This window comes from Elephas maximus, chromosome 25 (genome assembly GCF_024166365.1).
Source record: "Elephas maximus indicus isolate mEleMax1 chromosome 25, mEleMax1 primary haplotype, whole genome shotgun sequence".
Lineage (NCBI taxonomy): Eukaryota > Metazoa > Chordata > Mammalia > Proboscidea > Elephantidae > Elephas > Elephas maximus.
Genome location: NC_064843.1, coordinates 31,723,636 through 31,744,775, shown reverse-complemented (window position 1 = coordinate 31,744,775; position 21,140 = coordinate 31,723,636). Strand labels below are relative to the sequence as shown.

General features: G+C 37.8%; 1 protein-coding gene across 1 annotated transcript in view; it reads left to right on the top strand.

Moving 5' to 3' along the window:
* Nucleotides 1-21,140, top strand: part of CTNNBL1 (catenin beta like 1) — a 219,832-nt gene that overhangs the window by 108,358 nt on the left and 90,334 nt on the right. Inside the window, exon 10 of the mRNA XM_049869635.1 lies at nucleotides 1,594-1,742. Coding sequence (XP_049725592.1) covers nucleotides 1,594-1,742 — 149 coding nt within the window. The remainder of the gene's footprint in view (nucleotides 1-1,593; nucleotides 1,743-21,140) is intronic.

Sequence of the window (21,140 nt, the reverse complement as noted above, 5' to 3'; positions counted from 1 at the left end):
GCTGGAAATTATGGGAAGGAATAAGCCGCATGGTGCAAGCAAGGTGGAGGTGTGTTGGCAGGTTTGAGGTTACATTGGAGGTACATGGTTTGTCTCCTTTTCTTAGTCATTTGCCTTTAATGACCGGTTGTCACTGTGTATATCTGGTGTGGACTTTCTCAGTCTTCTGATAGAGTATTTGTCAATCTCAGAGAGGTGTGCTTCCTGCCTAAATACATGTTCTTGGGCTAAAAATAGCAAGGTATTTTCAGAGCTGACCCACTCCCAAGATACTCACTTCCTTTCCTTTCGGTTTGCCACTAAAATGGAATCTCTTCATTTAGGGCCAGATACGCTCAAGGAGTACAGGTTCCAATGCAGTGGGCTAGAGGTCACAGAGGAGAGGATAGGAAGGATGTGGTGCTGGAGGCTGCTAGGAGAAATTGGAAATTGCCATTTGCTCACTGTAAGAAATGTAAATCCAGTTGAAATGTTGTTCTGCTGGCATTCTGAAACTGCTGTTAAAATTTCTTCTAACAAACCTCATCTGTGCTACTCCAAAAACAAAACTGAAAATAGATCATTTGGATAAAAACTTAGAGTGTTGGGAATGTTTGAGATGTCAGTTTGCATACAGCCTCCATCTTGGTGCCAGCAGCCCAAGTGCGTGGCTTCTACCCCCAATGTGAGTCTGTTTCCAGTCCTGGGAAGGTGCTTAGTCCTGTTCCTGCCAGATTACTGATCATTTTGGGTACGCATATGTTATTAAAGGGTTTTCCCTTTAGTACGCTGTACATCTTCGGCAAAGACAAAGCTTCTGCTTTAAACTCTTCTTCGCATGATTGAGATCCCACTACTTTGTGAGGCAGTTTGATAGCCCTGATTGTTAGGAAACAATTCCTCATATTGCACCAAGACTTGCCACTCTGGATTGTGATCACTTTTAGAAGGGGAAGGAGCCCTGGTGGCACAGTGGTTAAAGGGCTCGGCTGCCAACCAAAAGGTTGGTGGTTCAAACCCACCCACAAGCTGCTCCATGGGAGAAAAATGTGACAGTCTCCTTCCGTAAAGTTTACAGCCTTGGAAACCCTATGGGGCACTTCTCTGTCTTATAGGGTCACTATGAATCAGAATTGACTCAGCAGCAGTGGGTTTAGAAGGGGAGGAAAGAGGTGTGGTTGGGTTGGTATGTGGTATGAGGTGACTGGCAGAGTTCTGTTTCTTCACCTGGATAGTGGTTTCAGGGCTGTTCACTTTGTTCATGTAGCTGTATGTTTTTTATGGAGCTTATCTGTGTTATATTTTTTAGTAAAAATGGTGTTTTCATTTTGTTTTGTTTTTAATCCATCTCCCTGGAACTGTCAGTTACTTATGGACCCAATGGTCAGTTGAGTGTTTTGGTTTTTTGCATAAGCTGATATCCATTTATTTAATACTTCTGAATCAGAAAGATCAGTTTCTCTGAAGTCGAAACACGAGAATTTTGTTTGGTAATCTTCAGTTTCCTCAGTTGTGGGGTTATCATGGCAGGAGGGCTTTGGAAATTGTTAGGCGATGGCTGATGAAAAGATACTGTCTTACAGCTCTTTGCTTTCTGCTCTCTTTGCTTGACAGGTGTTTAAAAGACACAATCCCAGCACGGCTGAGGAGCAGGAGATGATGGAGAATCTGTTCGATTCACTCTGTTCCTGCCTAATGCTCAGTTCTAATCGTGAGCGCTTCCTGAAGGGTGAGGGGCTTCAGCTGATGAATCTCATGCTCAGGTATTTCTCTAATCTCCTTGCTCTCTCATCTTTTTTGCCTAACTTCTCACTGTTAGCTTAGATTCAAGAATGTATAGCCATGGTCTTTTATTCTGTTGAGTTCCCTAGGCATATAGAACAATAAAATCTTCGGTTACGAGTGCATGTGCGTGGTCTTTTCTAAATAAGGTTATGTTGTTGTTGTGTGCCGTCGAGTCGATTTCAACTCATAAACCAAAAAAAAAAAAAAACCAAACCCACTGCCGTCGAGTCGGCTCCAACTCGTAGCGACCCTACAGGACAGAATAGAACTGCCCCACAGAGTTTCCAAGGAGTGCCTGGTGGATTTGAACTGCCAGCCTCTTCGTTAGCAGTCGTAGCACTTGACCGCTACACCACCAGGGTTTCCTTTCCACTCATAGCTACTCTAAATGACAGAGTAGAACTGCCCCAGAGTAGGATTTCCCAGACTGTAATCTTTACAGGAGCAGATTGCAGGTCTGTTCTCTCTTGGAGCAGCTGGTGGGTTCAAACTGCCACCCTTTTGATTAACAGCCAAACACTTAATCATTATGCCACCATACTCCTTAAATAAGGTTATAAGGTTATAGTGGGTAAATAAAAAGTATATTTTGGTCTCTTTGTACACTGTTGTTGTGTCAACGGGTAATTCAACCATGCCATTAACCACTCCATTGAAGGGAGATGTTGTCTTTTTGCTCCTTCCCTTAGTGCTTTAGTTTTGGGGAAATCTGGTCATTACCTTCTAAACCCTTATCCCATGTATTTACATTTTTGTCATCAATATCAGCAGAATATCATTGATTTTTTTTTTCATTTATTTATTCAGTAATGAATTGTACATGTGCTTTGCACCTAGCATAGGAGATATGAAATGTGCAAAACAGATACAGAACTTTTCTTTGTAGTACTTTCTTTGTTTATTATTTATGCTGTAATTCCTTAGAATTCCTTAAAGTATTTAAAGTGGATATCATGTTAGTATATTTCATAGAATCCTAAAGTTGGAAGCAAAAGGGAGACAGCTTGTCCCCATAACTTTTTTGAGCAATATGGCTTGGAATGGGAGGAAAGAAATAAGCAAAGAGGACAAGGAGTGACCAGAGTGTGATGTAGGGTCAAGAGACAGTTTTTTTAATTGGGAAGCACTGGAGTGTGTTAGCGTGGTTGAAAGACTAATCATTATGGAATTATTATTTATGGAAATTATGCCAGAGTTTGCTTTGTTGAAACTCCTGCTCATAAAAACTGATAATTCTGTTAGACTAAGGTTGAAATTTTTTTTAATAAATTTGATATATATCTGTTAAATATAATTTAGAATATAGACCTGCAAAACTGCTGTAAAAACTTTGATAAGGTAATATGTTAAGTGCTAGGCTTACATAGAATTGAATAAGACAGAATTCTTGCCTTCAAGAAGCTAGATACAAAAGCTGCAGCGAAACACAACCCCTCTTTGGATGTTTATTTCCTTCTAGTCTTTTTTTCTAAAATTGTTGTCTTTGTTTTTAACAACTTTTTTAGGCCTACCACACACATAATTTTCTATACTTTTTCTTTTTAAAGTTAGCATTGATATAAGTGTATTGAATGAATAAAGGTTTCTTATACTGTGACATAGTCTTCAAGAGGGTTTTCAATAACTGCTTTTAAAGGGTTTTAAGGCAGTATACTTAGCTTACTTATACTTCTTCAGTTGTTGAAATTGAGGTGATTTTCAGTGTTTTGTTATTATAACAAATTCTACAATGACCATTTTTGTCATTAAAACTATTTTTGTATTGAAGATTATTGAGGTATAATATTTTGAAAATACCTTCTCTTTAAAGGCTTGCATGGGGCCAGGATGCAGTGTATGTTTTCATTTATCCAGTGCATACCAGACCTTGGATTGATTGAAAGTCTTCTCTGAGGAATTACTTTTACAAAAAGATTTTTTAAAGTGCTGAGAGGAGCAAGAGAAGTTACTCAGAGGCCTTTAGTGTTCAGCTGATGTTTGCTAGCTTTACTCTCTTGAGTCTTTCGTTTATCTCTTTTGCCCTTTAAATTGCCTGTCCTTTTGTTGAAATGACCTACCTTATCTCAGGCAAATAGCATATAAAGGAAATGCATTTGACTTCTTGAGCCTTCTAACCTTAAAACACTTTGCAAGGGACTTTCTCCTAAACTTCTTAAAGGACTGAACTGCCAGTGTCTTTGGATGGTTGAGTGCAGATATGAAGTGATGCATTCCTGTAGCATATGGCTTGGTAATGTGCAGCAGTGAGGAGGCAAATAGATAACCAGAAATACGGAGTATTCAAACAGAAATGCTAAGGTTCTGGGAGGCTCATTAAAGAGAACTCCAAAAGACTTAGAAAGTGTACCTCTCCAGCATCTCCTAACTTTTCATTTTTGAATGTAGAAGTTACTGTTAGATTTGTTCTTTTGCATTAATTAGCCATATTAGCAGATTCAGCATTTCCTTTTTTGTCTTTCCCATGTTCTTTGTTCTGTGTTTGTTTTTTTTCTTCTTCAGACTCCAAATGCAAATTTTAATTGAAAGGGAATATTTTTTTTCCCCTACTAGATTCATCCTTCCTGATCTTCTGGCAAGAGCTGCCAAGTGGCTGTCTGTCTAGAGTAGGAAGCCATGACGCTAGAGGTTCAGGAGGATTTCTGTGGTCCTTTCCATTGCCCCTGAATACTAATCTTTACTTCAGTCATGCATCCAACAAGTAAATTCCCTCTAGGAGAGGTGGCAGGGTAATACAGGGTGAAAGAATAGGCTTCAAGATTGAAGTAAATGTGGGTTTGGAACGTAGCTCTTGCACTTAGTAGCTCTGTTATTTTTCCTGAATTACTGTGATTTTTCTGGCCTTCTGACCCTGTTTCTTCATCTGAAAAATGAGGGTAATAATGCCACATTTACAGGGATGTTATGGGAGTTAGAGAGACTATATGTAAAGTATCTGGGACAGTTTTTGGCATATCCTAAGTATGCTGTGTTGAAACACTGATACGGAGACAAGACAGAATCCCAGCCTTCAAGAAGCTCACAGGCTAGTGAGGGAGGCAGACACTAAATAGATGTAGTATTATTTTGTGTAGTAACTGTTAAAATTAAAGTGCCGCTGAGATCTGAAAATACAGATGAGGAGTGCTTAATTTTGTATGTCTATATCCAGTGAATTTTTCCTCATTTTTAATTATCAAGGGAAGGTCACAAATAAGATAGTCATTTATACACATACAAATGATCACATATACATAGATATATATATGTGCGTAAATACATATACTACCCAATTTAGTATTTTTATCAACTTTTTTAGTCATAATTTACATACAATAAATACATCCATTTTAAGCATAGTTTGAATTTTGACAGATGTATTTTGATAGATGTATGTAACATCATTTCTTCCACCACAGTGAAGATATAAGATAGCACTGTCCAACAGAAATATGTGAGCAAGATACGTAATTTCAAGTTTTGTAGCAGCCACATTTAAGAAAGTTGAAAGAAACAGATGAAATTAGTTTTAATGATATATTTTATTTAACCCAGTATATCAAAAGTGATCATTTCAGCATGTAATCAAAATGAAAAGTCATTGTTGAATCAGTGTGTATTTTACAGTTACATCACAATTCAGATGCCAAATTTTCATCTGCATTTAGATTTAATAAAATTTACAGTTGAAAAAGTATATTCACATACCCAAGTTGCTTTCCAGTAACTGAAAAGAATCAGTTTTTTAAATTTAAACATAAAATAATTACTTAAATAAAATTTAAAATTTAGTTCTTCAGTTGCATTAGGCACATTTCACACTTGGTTACTATATTGGAAAACGCATATAGATCATTTTTATCATCTCAAAAAATTCGATTGATCTCATGTCTCTTTTTGTCAGTACTGTACTATCTTTATTATTGCTGTTTTGTAGTAAGTCTTGCAGTCAGGTAATGTGAGTCCAACAACTTTAGCCTTATTTCTCAAAATTGTTTTAAGTAGTCTAGTTCCTTTGCCTTTTTATATAAATTTTAAAATCAGCCTGTCAGTTTCTACAAAAACTCTGCTGCAGTTTTGATTGGAATTACATTGACTCTATGATCATTTTGGGTAGAGTAGACATCTTCTCAGTAGTGAGTCTTCCAATCCATGAACATGGTATATTTCTCCATTTATTTAGGTCTTTGATTTCTTTAATCAGCATTCTAATATTTCTTAAGACAATTTAATATTTTATATTTTTCCTAGAAATTTATTGATTTTATGCAGACTTTCAATTATATAAATTGTCCTTGTATTCTTATCATTCTTTTTCAGATCTTCCATTTTATTTCCTCTTTTTGATTTTTTTATACTTTTTGTCCCTTTTTTTATTCCTAATGTTATATATTTAAATTTAGCTTTTTCCCTCAATCTAACGTGTTAGAAGTGATTATGATGTTTTTGTTTTATTGGGAAGGCATCTCTTCGTATAGATCCAGCTCTTGATTTTATATTAAAGTTTGGTATTTTATTTGTTTGTACACTTTTTTGTCTTTCTCCCCATGATTTTCTGCCTTTAATTCCTTTTTTCTACTCTCTTTCCATTTATTTCGTTGCCCTTTTCCCAAACTTCTGAGTTGAATGCTTAATGCTTTAAAGAAACATTCCTTTTGTTTAAAGATATTTTAAGGCTAAAAATTTCCTCTTAATAATTGCTTTAGTAGGCTTGCTTTCTAACAGAAAATACAGGTTATGAAATATCTGCTTTTCCAAATTGGAGATTTTATTTGTGGACCTTGTACCTGGCTGTTGTTCTTGGGTGCCATCAAGTTGATTCTAATTCATAACAACCCCATGAAACAGCGTAGAACTGCCCATAGGATTTTCTTGGCTGTAATATTTGCTGGAGCAGATCGCCAGGTCTTTATACTGCAGAGCCACTGGGTGGGTTTGAATCTCAAACCTTTTGGTTAGCAGCTGAGCACTTAACTGTCTAGTTTTTATAAATATTCCATGGACATTTGAGTAGAATTTGTGTTTCTAGGATGTAAAGTGCTATAAGTATCTCCTAAATTAATTTTATAAATATATTCAGCTCTTCTGCATCCTCTTTGTTTGTTTGACTCATTTGTCAAATTCTAAAAGAAGTATTAGTATCACTATAGTTGAGGACTTTTTCCCCTGTTTCTTCTTGAAATTTTTCCTTGTTATATTCTAACTGTGTTGTTCAGCAAGTAAATGCTAATTACTTTTATCTTAATCTTGGATTGGCAATATAAAATAGCCCTCATTATTCCATGTAGTAAAGTTGTTTTGAATCCTTTAATAATTTTGTATTTATCTAGGGTATCCTTTCACATCACTTTATCATTAGCTTTTTATGTCATTTTTTTGTTACGTGTGACTCTTGTTAAGTGTGTATAGCTTTTTTAAAACCTAATGTGAACGTTTTTCTTTAAGTAGATGAAATTGTGACTTTTGTTAAGAGCATATAGTTGTTTGTTTTTAGTCTAATGTGACAGTTTGTCTTAGTAGCTGACTTTAGCCTATTTGCTTTTATTGTAATGACTGTTATATTTGGCCGTTTTCCTCTCTGTTTATTGTGTTCTTATGATTTCTTTGATGGTTTGGTTTGGTTTTTTCATGTATTTTTTGTCTCTTTCATTGTATGTTTTTCTTCTGCAGAGATGTGGAAATTATTTCTTTTCTACTAGTGACTACCTTTTTAAAAACTGAAACTTTATTTCTTTGTATACATTCGAAATAGTATCAGGTCTCTTCAAGATATGGCTGCTGCCGAATTCTCCTATTGCCATCTCTCTCATTCTCCCCTTTCCATACATTTACATTTTATTCTCTAAACCAAATTATTTTAGATTCCTTAACACATTTCATTATTTTCTCTTTAAGCAGCCTTCTGCTCCTGTGTTACCTCTCCCAAACCTGTCCTTGCCCGCCACCCCTAAAATGTTGGGGGTTGGCTTCTTCACTGTTGTAGCATCCTTTGCTTACCTTTATCAGAGAACTCATCACCTTGTAAGGTAATCATCTGTTTGTCTACGTCTCTGACTGTACTGTAAGATCTTCGAGGGCAGAAACCAGCTTTTCTTCCTTTTGTATCCTCAATACCTAACAACAGATACACTTTAGACCTTCAGTAAATATTTGCTAAGTGAATGAGAGAATCTGAGAAACATTTTTTTGCTATTTAAAATCACTGGGTCTTAGAATTTCTGGCAAATTCCATAGATAGAACCAAAGAAAGTAGAGTGACTTATTAGAACCCATGTAGCTCAGAACTGAGTCTCCTGCCTGAATATATTTAGTCGTATATTTCTCTATCAAATTTTTAGTGCATGATATAGAGAGCACAGAATGGGTCACAGGGTAGTTGTGAACCTGATCTTCAGGGGTTAAGGGAGGCTAGAATAGGAGTCAGCTCTAGTCCTGGGTTTGTTGCCCTTGGCAGCTCCGTTTAGAAGCCAACACAAGTGTCTGTTCTTCAATTTATTCCCCTTTGGGGCACTTGAACCTCTCAACAACAACAACTTTTTTGTTATTGTTTTGTTTTGCTTTACATTACGCTTTTATTTTGCTTTAAGCAGAAACTGTGCTGCATTAAAATTTTCAGATAGCAGCATGTACTTTTTGTGTGTGTGTTTTAGGTGAAAGTTTACAGTACAAATTAGTTTGTCATTCAAAAATTTATACACAATTTATCTTGTGACATTGGTTACAATCCCTACAGTGTGTCAGCACTTTCCCCCTTTCCCTTTACACCATGGCTTCCCCGTGTCCATTTGTCTAGGTTTCCTGCTCCTTCCTTCCTTCTCATCTTTGCTATTGGGTATGTGTTGCTCATTTGGCCTGGTATACTTGATTGAACTAAGAAGCATGTTCCTCATGTGTGTTATTTGTTTTATAGGACTGTCTGATCTTTGACTGAAAGATAGACTTCAGGAATGGCTTCAGTTCTGAGTTAGGAGGGTTTCAAGAGGCCATAGTCTCGGGGTTCCCTCAGTGTCTGTCAGACCAGTAACTCTAGTCTTTTCTTGTGAATTTGAGTTTTGTTATACATTTTTCCCCTGCTCTGTCTGGAGCCCTCTACTCTGATCCCTGTTAGAATGGTCGGTGGTGGTAGCTGGGCACCATCTAGTTCTTCTGGGCTCAGGCTGGTGGAGGCTGTGGTTCATGTGGTCCTTTAGTCCTTGGACTGGTATTTTCCTTCCATCTTTGGTTTTCTTCATTCTCCTTTGCTCCAAGTGTGATGGGATGAGTAGATGTATTTTAGATGGCCATTTGCAAGCTTTTAAAACCCCAGACGCTACTTACCAAAGTAGGGTATAGAACATTCTCTTTATGAACTGTTATGCCAATTGACCTAGATGTCCCCTGAGACCATAGTCTGCAGCCCTCAGCCTCAGTCACTCAGTCTCTCAAGGTGTTTGGATGTGTCTAGGAAGCTTCTTTGGCTTTGCCTTGGTTGAGTTGTACTGACTTCCCCTACATTGTGTGTTGTCTTTCACCAAAGTTAACACTTGTCTACTATCTACTTAGTGATTTCCTCTCCCCTCCCTGTTAACCACCAAAGATTGTTTTTTTTTTTCTGTATGTAAACCTTTTCTTGTTTTTTTTTATAATAGTGGTCTCATACAATATTTGTCCTTTTGTGATTGGCTTATCTCACTCAGCATAATACTCTCCAGATTAGTCCATGTTGTGAGATGTTTCTTGGATTCCTCATTGTTCTTTATTGTTGCATAGCATTCCATTGCGTGTATGTACCATAATTTATCATTTCATCCCTTGATGGGCACTTCTTTATTGTTGCATAGCATTCCATCTTTTTACTATTGTGAATAATGCTACAGTGAACATGGGTGTGCCTATGTCTATTCCTGTAATGACTCTTACTTCTCTAGGATATATTCCTAGTAGTGGGATTGCTGATTGTATGGTATTCCTATTTCTAGCTTTTTAAGAAGGTGCCATATCATTTTCCATAGCGGTTGTACCGTTTTACATTCCCACCAGCAGTGCATGAAGAGTTCCAGTCTCCCCGCAACCTCTCCATCATTTGTCATATTTCTGTTTTTTTGATTCGTGCCAATAATGTCAGTGTGAGATGGTATCTCACTGTAGTTTTGATTTACATCTCTCTATTTTTATTTTAAAGGCTAATGGGAAACCCTGGTGGCATAGTGGTTAAGTGCTAGGGCTGCTAACCATAGGGTCAGCAGTTTGAATCTGCGAGGCACTCCTTGGAAACTCTATGGGGCGGTTCTACTCTGTCCTGTAGGGTCACTGTGAGTCGGAATCAACTTGACAGCACTGGGTTTGGCTTTTGGAAACCCTGGTGGCATAGTGGTTAAATCCTACGGCTGCTGATCAAAGGGTTGGCAGTTCGAATCCGCCAGGCACTCCTTGGAAATTCTATGGGGCAGTTCTACCCTGTCCTATAGGGTCGCTATGAGTCGGAATCGACTCAACAGCACTGGGTTTGGTTTTTGGTTTTTTTAATGGCTAATGATTACGAGCATTTCCTCATGTGTCTTTTAGCCATCTGAATGTCTTTGGTGAAATGTCTGTTCATATCTTTTGCCCATTTTTTAATTGGATTTTTTGTCTTTTTGTTATTGAGGTGTTGAAGTATTCTATATTAGACCCTTATCAGATATGTCATAGCCAAAATTTTTTTTTCGAAAGGTTTTTTTTTTTTTTAATTAATATTTATTGTGCTTTAAGTGAAAATTTACAAATCAGGTCAGTCTCTCATACAAAAAATTTACAAACACCTTATTATACACTCCTAATTGCTCTCCCTCTAATGAGATAGCACAGTTCTTCCCTCCACTGTTTCTCCTCATGTCCATTTGGGTAGCTTCTGGCCCCCCTCTGCCCTCTCATCTCCCCTTCAGACAGGAGATGCCAACATAGTCTCATGTGTCTACTTGATCCAAGAAGCTTGTTCTTCACCAGTATCATTTTCCATCCCATATTCCAGACCAGTCCCTGTCTGAAGAGTTGGCTTTGGGAATGGTTCCTGTCTTGGGGTAACAGAAGGTCTGGGGACCATGGCCTTCAGGATCATAGCCAAATTTTTTTTCCCAGCCTATAGTTTCTGTTTTCACCCTTTTGGTGAAGTCTTTTGATGAGCCTAAGTGTTTAATTTTTAGGAGCTCCCTGTTATCTAGTTTTGTGCATTGTTAGTTATAGTTTGTATTGAATATAAGCCATGTTTTTATTTGGGCCCCTAGTGTTGTCCCCATTTTTTCTTCCATGGTCTTTATTGTTGTAGGTTTTATATTTAGGTCTTTGATCCATTTTGAGTTAGTTTTTGTGTATGGTGTGAGGTATGGGTTCTGCTTCATTTTCTTTTTTTTACAGATGGACATCCAGTTTTGCCAGCACCATTTGTTAAAAAGACTGTCTATTCCCCCATTTAATGGACTTTAGTCCTTTGTCAAAGATCAGCTGATCGCAGGTGGATGGATTTACATCTTGGTTCTCAGTTCTGTTCCATTGGTCTATATGTCTGCTGTTGTACCAGTACCAGGCTGTTTTGACTACCATGGCCGTATAGTAGTTTCTGAGATAGGTAGCGTGAGGCCTTCTACTTTTTTCTTTTTCCTCAGTGATGTTTTACTTTTCCGGGGCCTCTTTCCTTTTCTTATAAAGATGGTGATTAGTTTTTCCATCTCATTAAAGAATTCTCTTGGTATTTGGATCAGGATCACATTATATCTGTAGATCACTTTAGGTAGGATTGACATTTTCACGATGTTGAGTCTTCCTATCCATAAGCATGGTGTGTTTTTCAGTTTATGTAGGTCTCTTGATTTCTTGCAATAGTGTTTTGTAGTTTTCTTTGTATAGGTCTATTACATTCCTGGTTAGATTTATTCCTAAGTATTTTACCTTTCTTAGGGGCTATTATAAATGGTATTGTTTTCCTGATTTTCTTTTCAAAGTTCTCTTTGTTGATATATAGGAATCCAGCTGATTCTTGTATGTTAATCTTCTATCTTGCTACTCTGCTGAAACTTTCTATTAGTTCCAGTAGTTTTCTTGTGAAATCTTTGAGGTTCTCTATGTATGGGATCATATCATTTGTGAATAGGGATAGTTTTACTCCTTCCTTTCCAGTTTGGATACCCTTTATTTCTTTTTCTTGCCTAATTGCTCTGGCTAGAACTTGCAGCACAATGTTAAATAGGAGTGTGACAAAGGGCATCCTTGTCTTACACCTATTCTCGGGGGAAATGCTTTCAGTCTCTCTCTGTTGAGAATGATGTTGGTTCTTGGTTTTGTATAGATGCCATCTAGTATGTTGAGGAATTTCCCTTCTATTCCTATTTTACTAAGAGTTTTTATCAGGAATGGGCATTGGACTTTGTCAAATGTCTTTTCTCCATTGATTGAGATGATCATGTGATTCTTTTCTTTTATTCTATTTATGTGGTGGATTATGTTGATTGATTTTCCAATGTCGAACCATCCTTGCATACCTGGTATGAATCCTACGTGACCATGGTATATTATTTTTTTGATATGATGCTGAATTCTATTGGCTAAATTTTTGTTGAGAATTTTTGTATCTACATCCATGAGAGATATTGGTCTGTAATTCTCCTTTTTTGTGCTGTCTTTGCCAGGCTTTGGTATCAGGGTTATGCTGACTTCATTGAATGATTTCGGGAATATTCTTTCCTTTTCTCTGCACTGAAATAGTTTCGTATTGGTGTGAGCTCTTCTCTGAATGTTTGGTAGAATTCTCCAGTGAAACCATCTGGGCCAGGACTTTTTTCTGTTGGGTATTTTTAAATTACCTTTTCAGTCTCTTCTCTTGTTATGGGTCTGTTCAGATTTTCTGTCTTGGTTTGTGGTAGATTAGGTAGGTAGTGTGTTACTAGAAATTTGTCCATTTCCTCTAGGTTCTCAAATTTGTTGGAGTAAAATTTTTCATAGTATTCTCTTATGATCCTTTTTATTTCAGTTGGGTCTGTTGTAATGTCATCTGTCTCATTTCCAATTTGGGTTATTTGCTTCCTGTCCTGTTTTCTTTTGTCGTTTTGGCCAGTGGTTTGTTGATTTTGTTGATCTTTTCAAAGAACCAACTTTTGATCTTCTTATTTCTTTCTATTTTTCTCTTCTCTATTTCATTTATTTCTGCTCTGATATTTGTTATTTCCTTTCTTCTGGTGGCTGTGGTCCTCTTTTGCTCTTCTCTCTTTGTTTGAGTTGTAGGGCTAATGTTTTGATTTTGGCCCATTCTACTTTTTTGCTGTATGCATTTATTGCTATAAATTGACCTCTGAGCACTGCCTTTGCTGTGTCTCAGCAGTTTTGGTATATGTTAACATTCTCATTTGATTCTAGCAATTTTTTAAATTCCATCTTTGATTTCTTCTGTTACCTAGTTGTTTTTAAGCAAGATGTTATTCTGTTTCCATATATTTGATTTTTTTTTCCCCCTTGCTCTTTCTTTTATTGGTTTCTACTTTTATGGCATTGTGATCACAGAGAACGCTTTGTATTATTTTGATGTTTTGGATTTTATTGAGGGTTGCCTTGTGGTCTACTCTGAAGAATGTTCTATCTGTGTTGGAAAAGAATGTATACTCTGCTGCTGTTGGGTGAAATGTTCTGTGTCTATGAAGTCAAATCGGTTGGTTTTGGCCTTTAGATCCACATCTTTGTTGAGTTTCTTTCTAGCTGTTCTGTCCATTACCAAGAGTAGTGTATTGAATTCTTCTACTATTATTGTGGAACAGTCTATTTCTTTTTCAGTGCTATTAGAGTTTGCTTTGTGTATTTTGGAGCCCTGTCGTTGGGTGGGTAGATATTTATAAACGTTATGTCATCTTGGTGGATTGTCCCTTTAATCATTATATAATGGCCTTTCAGGTCTTTGTGGTTGATTTTTCCTTAAGGTGTATTTTATCTGAGATAGTATTGCCATTCCTGCCCTTTGTTGGTTACTGCTCGCTTGATATGTATTTTTTCCATCATTTGAATTTTAATACGTTTTTGTCTTTCTGTCTCAAGTGTGTCTCTTGTACACAGCATATTGATGCGTTGTGTTTTTTTTCTATTCTTCCACTCTCTGTCTCCTCACGGATACATTTAAGCCATTCATATGCAGTGTGATTTATCGATAGGTAGGAATTTATTGCTGTCATATTGTACTGCTTTTGTAGTACCAACATTTTCTTTTTTCCTCTTAATTTCCTATGCTGAGTTCTTTTTTATATATATATAATTTTTATTGTGCTTTAAGTGAAAGTTTAAAAATCACGTCAGTGACTTACACAAAGACTTATATACACCTTACTACATACTCCCAATTACTCTCCCCCTAATGAGTCAGCACGGTCCCTCCCTCCACTATCTCTTCTCGTGTCCATTTCTCCAGCTTCTAACCCCCGCTACCCTCTCATCTCCCCTCCAGGCAGGAGATGCCAACATAGTCTCAAGTGTCCGCCTGATCCAAGAAGCTCACTCCTCACCAGCATCCCTCTCCAACCCATTGTCCAGTCCAATCCCTGTCTGAAGAGTTGCCTTTGGAAATGGTTCCCGTCCTGGGCCAACAGAAGGCCTGGGGGCCATGGCCACCGGGGTCCTTCTAGTCTCAGACCATTAAGTCTGGTCCTTTTATGAGAATTTGGCATCCGCATCCCACTGCTCCCTCAGGGGTTCTCTGTTGTGTTCCCTGTCAGGGTAGTTATCGGTTGTAGCCGGGTACCATCTAGTTCTTCTGGTCTCAGGATGATGTAGCCTCTGGTTCACGTAGCCCTTTCTGTCTCTTGGGCTCATAATTACCTTGTGTCCTTGGTGTTCTTCATTCTGCTTTGATCCAGGTGGGTTGAGACTCATTGATGCATCTTAGATGGCTGCTTGCTAGCATTTAAGACCCCAGATGCCACTCTTCAAAGTGAGATGCAGAATGTTTTCTTAATAGATTTTATTATGCCAGTTGACTTAGATGTCCCTTGAAACCATGGTCCCCAAACCCCCGCCCCTACTACGCTGGCCTTTGAAACATTCAGTGTATTCAGGAAACTTCTTTGCTTTTGGTTTAGTCCAGTTGTGCTGACCTTACCTGTATTGTGTGTTGTCTTTCCCTTCATCTAAAGTAGTTCTTATCTACTATCTAATTAGTGAATACCCCTCCCCCACCCCTCCCCTCCCCCCTTTCATAACCACAAAAGAATGTTTTCTTCTCAGTTTACACTATTTCTCATGTTCTTATGATAGTGGTCTTACACAATATTTGTCCCTTTGCAACGGACTGATTTCACTCGGCATAATGCCTTCCAGGTTCCTCCATATTATGAAATGTTTCACAGATTCCTCACTGTTCTTTATCGATGAATAGTATTCCATTGTGTGAATATAGCATAATTTATCCATTCATCTGTTGATGGACACCTTGGTCGCTTCAGTCAGGTAGAGTAAGGCCTCCCACTTTGTTTTTCTTTTTCAGTAATTGCTAAATTTATCTGGGGCCTCTTTCCCTTTCATATGAAGTCGGTGATTTGTTTCTCCATCTCATTAAAGAATGTCATTGGAATTTGGATTGGAATTGCATTAAATGTATAGATCGCTTTTGGGAGAATAGACGTTTTTATAATGTTAAGCCTTCCTATCCCTGAGCAAGGTATGTTTTTCCACTTTTGTAGGTCTCTTGTGGTTTCTTGCAGTAGTGTTTTGTAGTTTTCTTTGTATAAGTCTTTCACATCTCTGGTAAGATTTATTCCTAAGTATTTTATCTTCTTGGGGGCTACTGTAAATGGGATTGATTTGGTGATTTCCTCTTCGATGTTCTTTTTGTTGGTGTAGAGGAATCCAACCGATTTTTTTGTGTTTATCTTTATCCCGATACTCTGCTGAACTCTTCTATTAGTTTCAGTAGTTTTCTTGAGGATTCCATAGGGTTTTCTGTGTATAAGATCATGTCATCTGCAAATAGAGATAATTTTACTTCCTCCTTGCCAATCCGGATGCCCTTTATTTCTTTGTCTAGTCTAATTGCTCTGGCTAGGACCTCTAGCACAATGTTGAATAAGAGCGGTGATAAAGGGCATCCTTGTCTGGCTCCCGTTCTCAAGGGAAATGCTTTCAGGCTCTGTCCATTTAGGATGCTATTGGGTGTTGGCTTTGCATAAATGCCCTTTATTATGTTGAGGAATTTTTCCTTCTATTCCTATTTTGCTGTGAGTTTTTATTATAAATGGGCGTTGAACTTTGTCAAATGCCTTTTCTTCAACAATTGATAAAATCATGTGATTCTTGTGTTTTGTTTTATTTATGAGATGGGTTATATTAATTGTTTTTCTAATGTTGAACCATCCCTGCACACCTTGTATGAATCCCACTTGGTCATGGTGAATTATTTTTTTGATATGTTGTTGAATTCTATTGGCTGGAATTTTTTTGAGGATTTTTGCATCTACATTCATTTTTATTCATGAGAGAGAAAGGTCTTTTTTTGTGGTGTCTTTACCTGGTTTTGGTATCAGGGATATGCTGGCTTCATAGAATGAGTTCGGGAGTATTCCATCCTTTTCTGTGCTCTGAAATACCTTTAGTAGTAGTGGTGTTAACTCTTCTCTGAAAGTTTGGTAGAACTCTGCAGTGAAGCCTTCCGGGCCAGGGCTTTCTTTTTTGGGAGTTTTTTTTAATTACCTTTTCAATCTCTGTTAGTGTTAGTTTAGGTAGGTAGTGTGTTTCTAGGAAATCATCCCTTTCTTCTAGGTTTTCAAATTTGTTAGAGTACAGTTTTTCATAGTAATCTGATATGATTCTTTTAATTTCAGTTGAGTCTGGTGTAATATCGCCCATCTCATTTTTATTCGGGTTATTTGCTTCCTCTCTGGTTTTTCTTTTGTAAGTTTAGCCAATGGTTTATCAATTTTGTTGATTTTTTTCAAAGAACCAGCTTTTGGTCTTGTTAATTCTTTCAGTTGTTTCTCTGTTTTCTGTTTCATTTAATTCTGCTCTAATTTTTATTATTTGTTTTCTTCTGGTGCCTGACGGTTTCTTTTGTTGCTCTCTTTCTGTTTGTTCAAGTTGTAGGGATAATTCTTTGATTTTGGCCCTTTCTTCTTTTTGTATGTGTGCATTTATTGATATAAATTGACCTCTGAGCACTGCTTTCGCTGTGTCCCAAAGGTTCTGAGAGGAAATGTTTTCGTTCTCATTGGATTCTATGAATTTCTTTATTCCATCCTTAATGTCTTGTATAAGCCAGTCCTTTTTGAGCAGGGTATTGTTCAGTTTCCAAGTGTTTGATTTCTTTTCCCGCTTTTCCTGTTACTGATTCCCACTTTTATGACCTTATGGTCAGAGAAGATGCTTTGTAATATTTCAGTGTTTTCGATTCTGTTAAGGCTTGCTTTATGACCTAATATGTGGTCTATTCTAGAGAATGTTCCATGTGCATTGGAAAAGAAAGTATACTTGGTTGCTGTTGGGTGGAGTGTTCTGTATATGTCTAAGAGGTCAAGTTGGTTGATTGTGGCATTTAGATCTTCTTTATTGAGCTTCTTTCTGGATGTCCTGTCCTTCACGGAAAGTAGTGTGTTGAAGTCTCCTACTGTTATTGTGGAGCTGCCTATCTCACTTTTCAATGCTGATAGAGTTTGTTTTATGTGTCTTGCAGCCCTGTCATTGGGTGCATAAATATTTAATATGGTTATATCTCCTTGGCGTATTGTCCCTTTAATCATTATATAGTGTCCTTCCTTATCCTTTATGATGGATTTCACTTTAAAGTCTATTTTGTCAGAAATTAATATTGCCACTCCTGCTCTTTTTTGATTGTTGTTTGCTTGTTATATTTTTTTCCATCCTTTGGATTTGAGTTTGTGTCTCTAAGTCTAAGGTGTGTCTATTGTAGGCAGCATATAGACGGATCTTGTTTTTTAATCCATTCCGCCACTCTCTGTCTCTTTATTGGTGCATTTAGTCCATTTACATTCAGGGTAATTATGGATAGGTATGAATTTAGTGCTGTCATTTTGATGTCTTTTTTTGTGTGTTGTTGACAGTTTCTTTTTCCCACTTAATTTTAAGTGCTGAGTAGATTATATATTGTCCTTTCCTCATATTCATTGTTGTTGATTTTGTTTCTGCTGAGTCTCTATTTTTTTCTTGTATTTTATTTTGATGAGTAGGATAGTTTCTCTCCTTTGTGGTTACCTTATTATTTACCCCTATTTTTCTAAATTTAAACCTAAATTTTATTGCTTTGTATTGCCGTATCTTCCTTTTCATATGGAAGATCTATGATTACATTTCTTAGTCCCTCTTTATTATTTTAATGTTGTTTTCTTGTATGTAATAACATCACTGTTACTGTGTTTTGAGCTTCTTTTTTTTTTATAATCTTCCTTTGTTTTTTTTTATTTCCCTGTCTGGGTTTACTTCTGATTGCTCTGGCCAGTGTTCTCTTATTGGGTTGATACCTGATGTTATTGATTTTCTAACCCAAGAACTCCCTTTGGTATTTCTTGCATTTTGATTTGGTTTTTACGAATTCCCTAAACTTTTGTTTATCTGGAAATGTCCTGATTTCAGCTTCATATTTAAGAGATAGTTTTGCTGGATATATGATTCTCAGCTGGCAATTTTTTTTCCTTCAATTTTTTAAATATGTCATCTCATTGCCTTCTTGCCTGCATGGTTTCTGCCAAGTAGTTCGAGCTTATTCGTATAGGCCCTCCTTTGTAGGTGACTTGTCATTTATCCCTAGCAGCTCTTAAAATTCTCTCTTTATCTTTGTTTTTGGCAAGTTGGATTATAATATATCTTGGTGACTTTCTTTTAACATCTACCTTATGTGGAGTTCGATGAGCATCTTGGATAGATATCGTCTCATCTTTCACGATATCAGGGAAGTTTTCTGCCAACAAATCTTCAGCAATTCTCCCTGTATTTTCTGTTATCCTTCCCTGTTCTGGTACTGCAGTCACTCATAGGTTATTTCTCTTGATAGAGTCCCACATGATTCTTAAGGTTTCTTCATTTTTTTTAATTCTTTTATCTGATTTTTCTTCAAATATATTAGTGCCAAGTGATTTATCTTCAAGTTCAGAAATTCTAGCTTCTACTTGCTCAATTCTGCTCCCCTGACTTTCTATTGAGTTGTCTACTTCTGTAATTTTATTGTTAATGTTCTGAATTTCTGATTGCTGTCTGACTATGGATTTTTCCAGCTTATTAAACTTTTCATTATGTTCCTGAATAATCTTTCAAATTTCTTCAGTTGCTTTATCTGTGTTTTCCTTGGCTTGTTCTGCGTATTGCCTCATTTCCTTCCTGATGTCTTGAAGCATTCTGTATATTAAACTTTTGTATTCTGCATCTGGTAATTCCAGGAATGCACTTTCACCTAGAAGATCCCTGGATTCTTTGTTTTGAGAGCCTGTTGAGGTGATCATGGTCTGTTTCTTTATGTGACTTGATATTGACTGTTGTCTCTGAGCCATCTATAAGTTATTGTATTAGTTTATTAGTTTATGCTTGCTTACTGTGTCGTAGCTTCTTGCTTTGTTTTGTTTTGATATACCCAAATGGGTTGCTTCAGTGAACTACCTTGATTATTTTTGCCTTTGGAGCTCTGGCGTCCTGTCCCCAGCTGGCTAGAGCTGTTATCAGGTATATCAGTGTAGGAGTCCATTCCCTTTTCTTGTATGAATTCAGCTCAGGTGTCCAGGTAGCTGATCATCAAGTGTGTGGTACAGGCTCTGTCCTACAGTCTTAGAGGAGCAGGGGTGATTTTTGTATGTACCGGTATCTGATTGCAACAGGGGGTCATGCTCTGAACAAGCCAGGAGGCTGAGAACCGACACCCACGTGTCTCTGAGGAATGCACATCCCTGTTTCCTAGAGCGTGTAGGTGGGTGGGTTCTGCAGACGGAGACTAGGAGGTACCAGTTATCCTTGGATCCCTGTCGTGGGTGGCTGGGTGACCTGAGTGGAGCTACCAGTCCTTAGGTCCCTGATGTGGGTAGGTGAGGACCTTGTTTAATAGGCAAAGCAATGTCAAACATCAAATAACCACCTTTCCACCGCACAGCTGAAATGGTAGGAGTTTGCCAACAAGGGCCTATTCTCCCGAAATAGGCCCACACAGGTCCATGCAGAAGGGAGAGGTGCTCAAAGTCCTCGGGCCATTTATGCCTGGATAGGAGCTGCTTCTGTCCTGAGCTCCCCTGGTTATTTGGAGCTGGCAAATTATCTTTTCCCCCAAATGCAAATTTGTTCCTTCTCCAAGGCCGGCACTTCTCCAAGTGCCATGGCTCTAGACACTCATCAGGGCCTACCTCAGGCCCAGGGAATTCAGCAGCTGAAGCCAGCTTGGGGGGTGGAAGGGTGCAGTAAAATATACGCAAGTACTTAGCTTTTGCTGAGAGAGCGCCATTCTTCTCTGGGTCCGGAGGCGCGAGTAGGCTTTGTGGCTGGCTACTTCTCCCTGAGGAAACTGCAGGCAAACGCTAGTACCGTCCCTCCGCCACCGCTCCGGGAATGGTGCCTAAGGGCTCCTGGCGATTCAGGTGCAGCAATGCCTCTCTGCCTCTCAACGGTCTCTTCCTCCCCCTGCCCCTCAGCTTGTTCTCTGCGCTTGCCTTTGAAGCTCAGGGCTCCCAGCTTGTCACAGGTATATTCATTTCACTTGGTTTTTCAGGTCTTTGTTGAAAAGAGGGTTCACCGGAAATGTCTGTCTCTTCCGCCATCTTGGCTCCCCAGGCCACTGAGTTCTTTTTGTTTATGGGTTTCCTTTTCTTTCTTTTAGATTTTTTGTTTACTGAGTCTTTATGGTTTTCTTTTTTATTCTGATGAGGAGGTTTGTAAGCTTTCTTTGTGGTTACCTTGAAATGTTCCCTCTTCTTCTTAAGTTTGAACCAGTCTTTTATTGTTTGACTTCCTCTTCATTCAAAAGCTCTATACCTACACTGTTTATTCCCCCTTATTGTTGTGATGTTGCCATTTATAGATTTTTCCTCTCTGTTTCCTTGTTTTAAGTCTTTTAGCTTTATTATCGAGAGTTCTTTACCTGGGTTGTTATCTGACTGATGCTGTCCTGTGTCCTAGACTCAGGTTGTTGTCTGATGTTGTTGGTTCTATAACCGATGGGCTCCCTTTAATATTTCTTGTAAGTTTGGTTTGGTTTTTATGAATTTCCTTAATTTCTGTTTATCTGGAAATATCCTAATTTTGCCATCATATCTGAGAGAAAGCTTTGCAGAATATATTATTCTTGGTTGGCAGCTTTTTTTTTTTTTTCATGTTTTTATACATGTCATCCCATTTTCTTCTTGCCTGCAGTTTCTGCTGAGTAATGAGAGCTTAGTCTTACTGTTACCCCTTTGTAAGTGACTTTTCGTTTTTCTTGAGCTGCTCTCCCGACT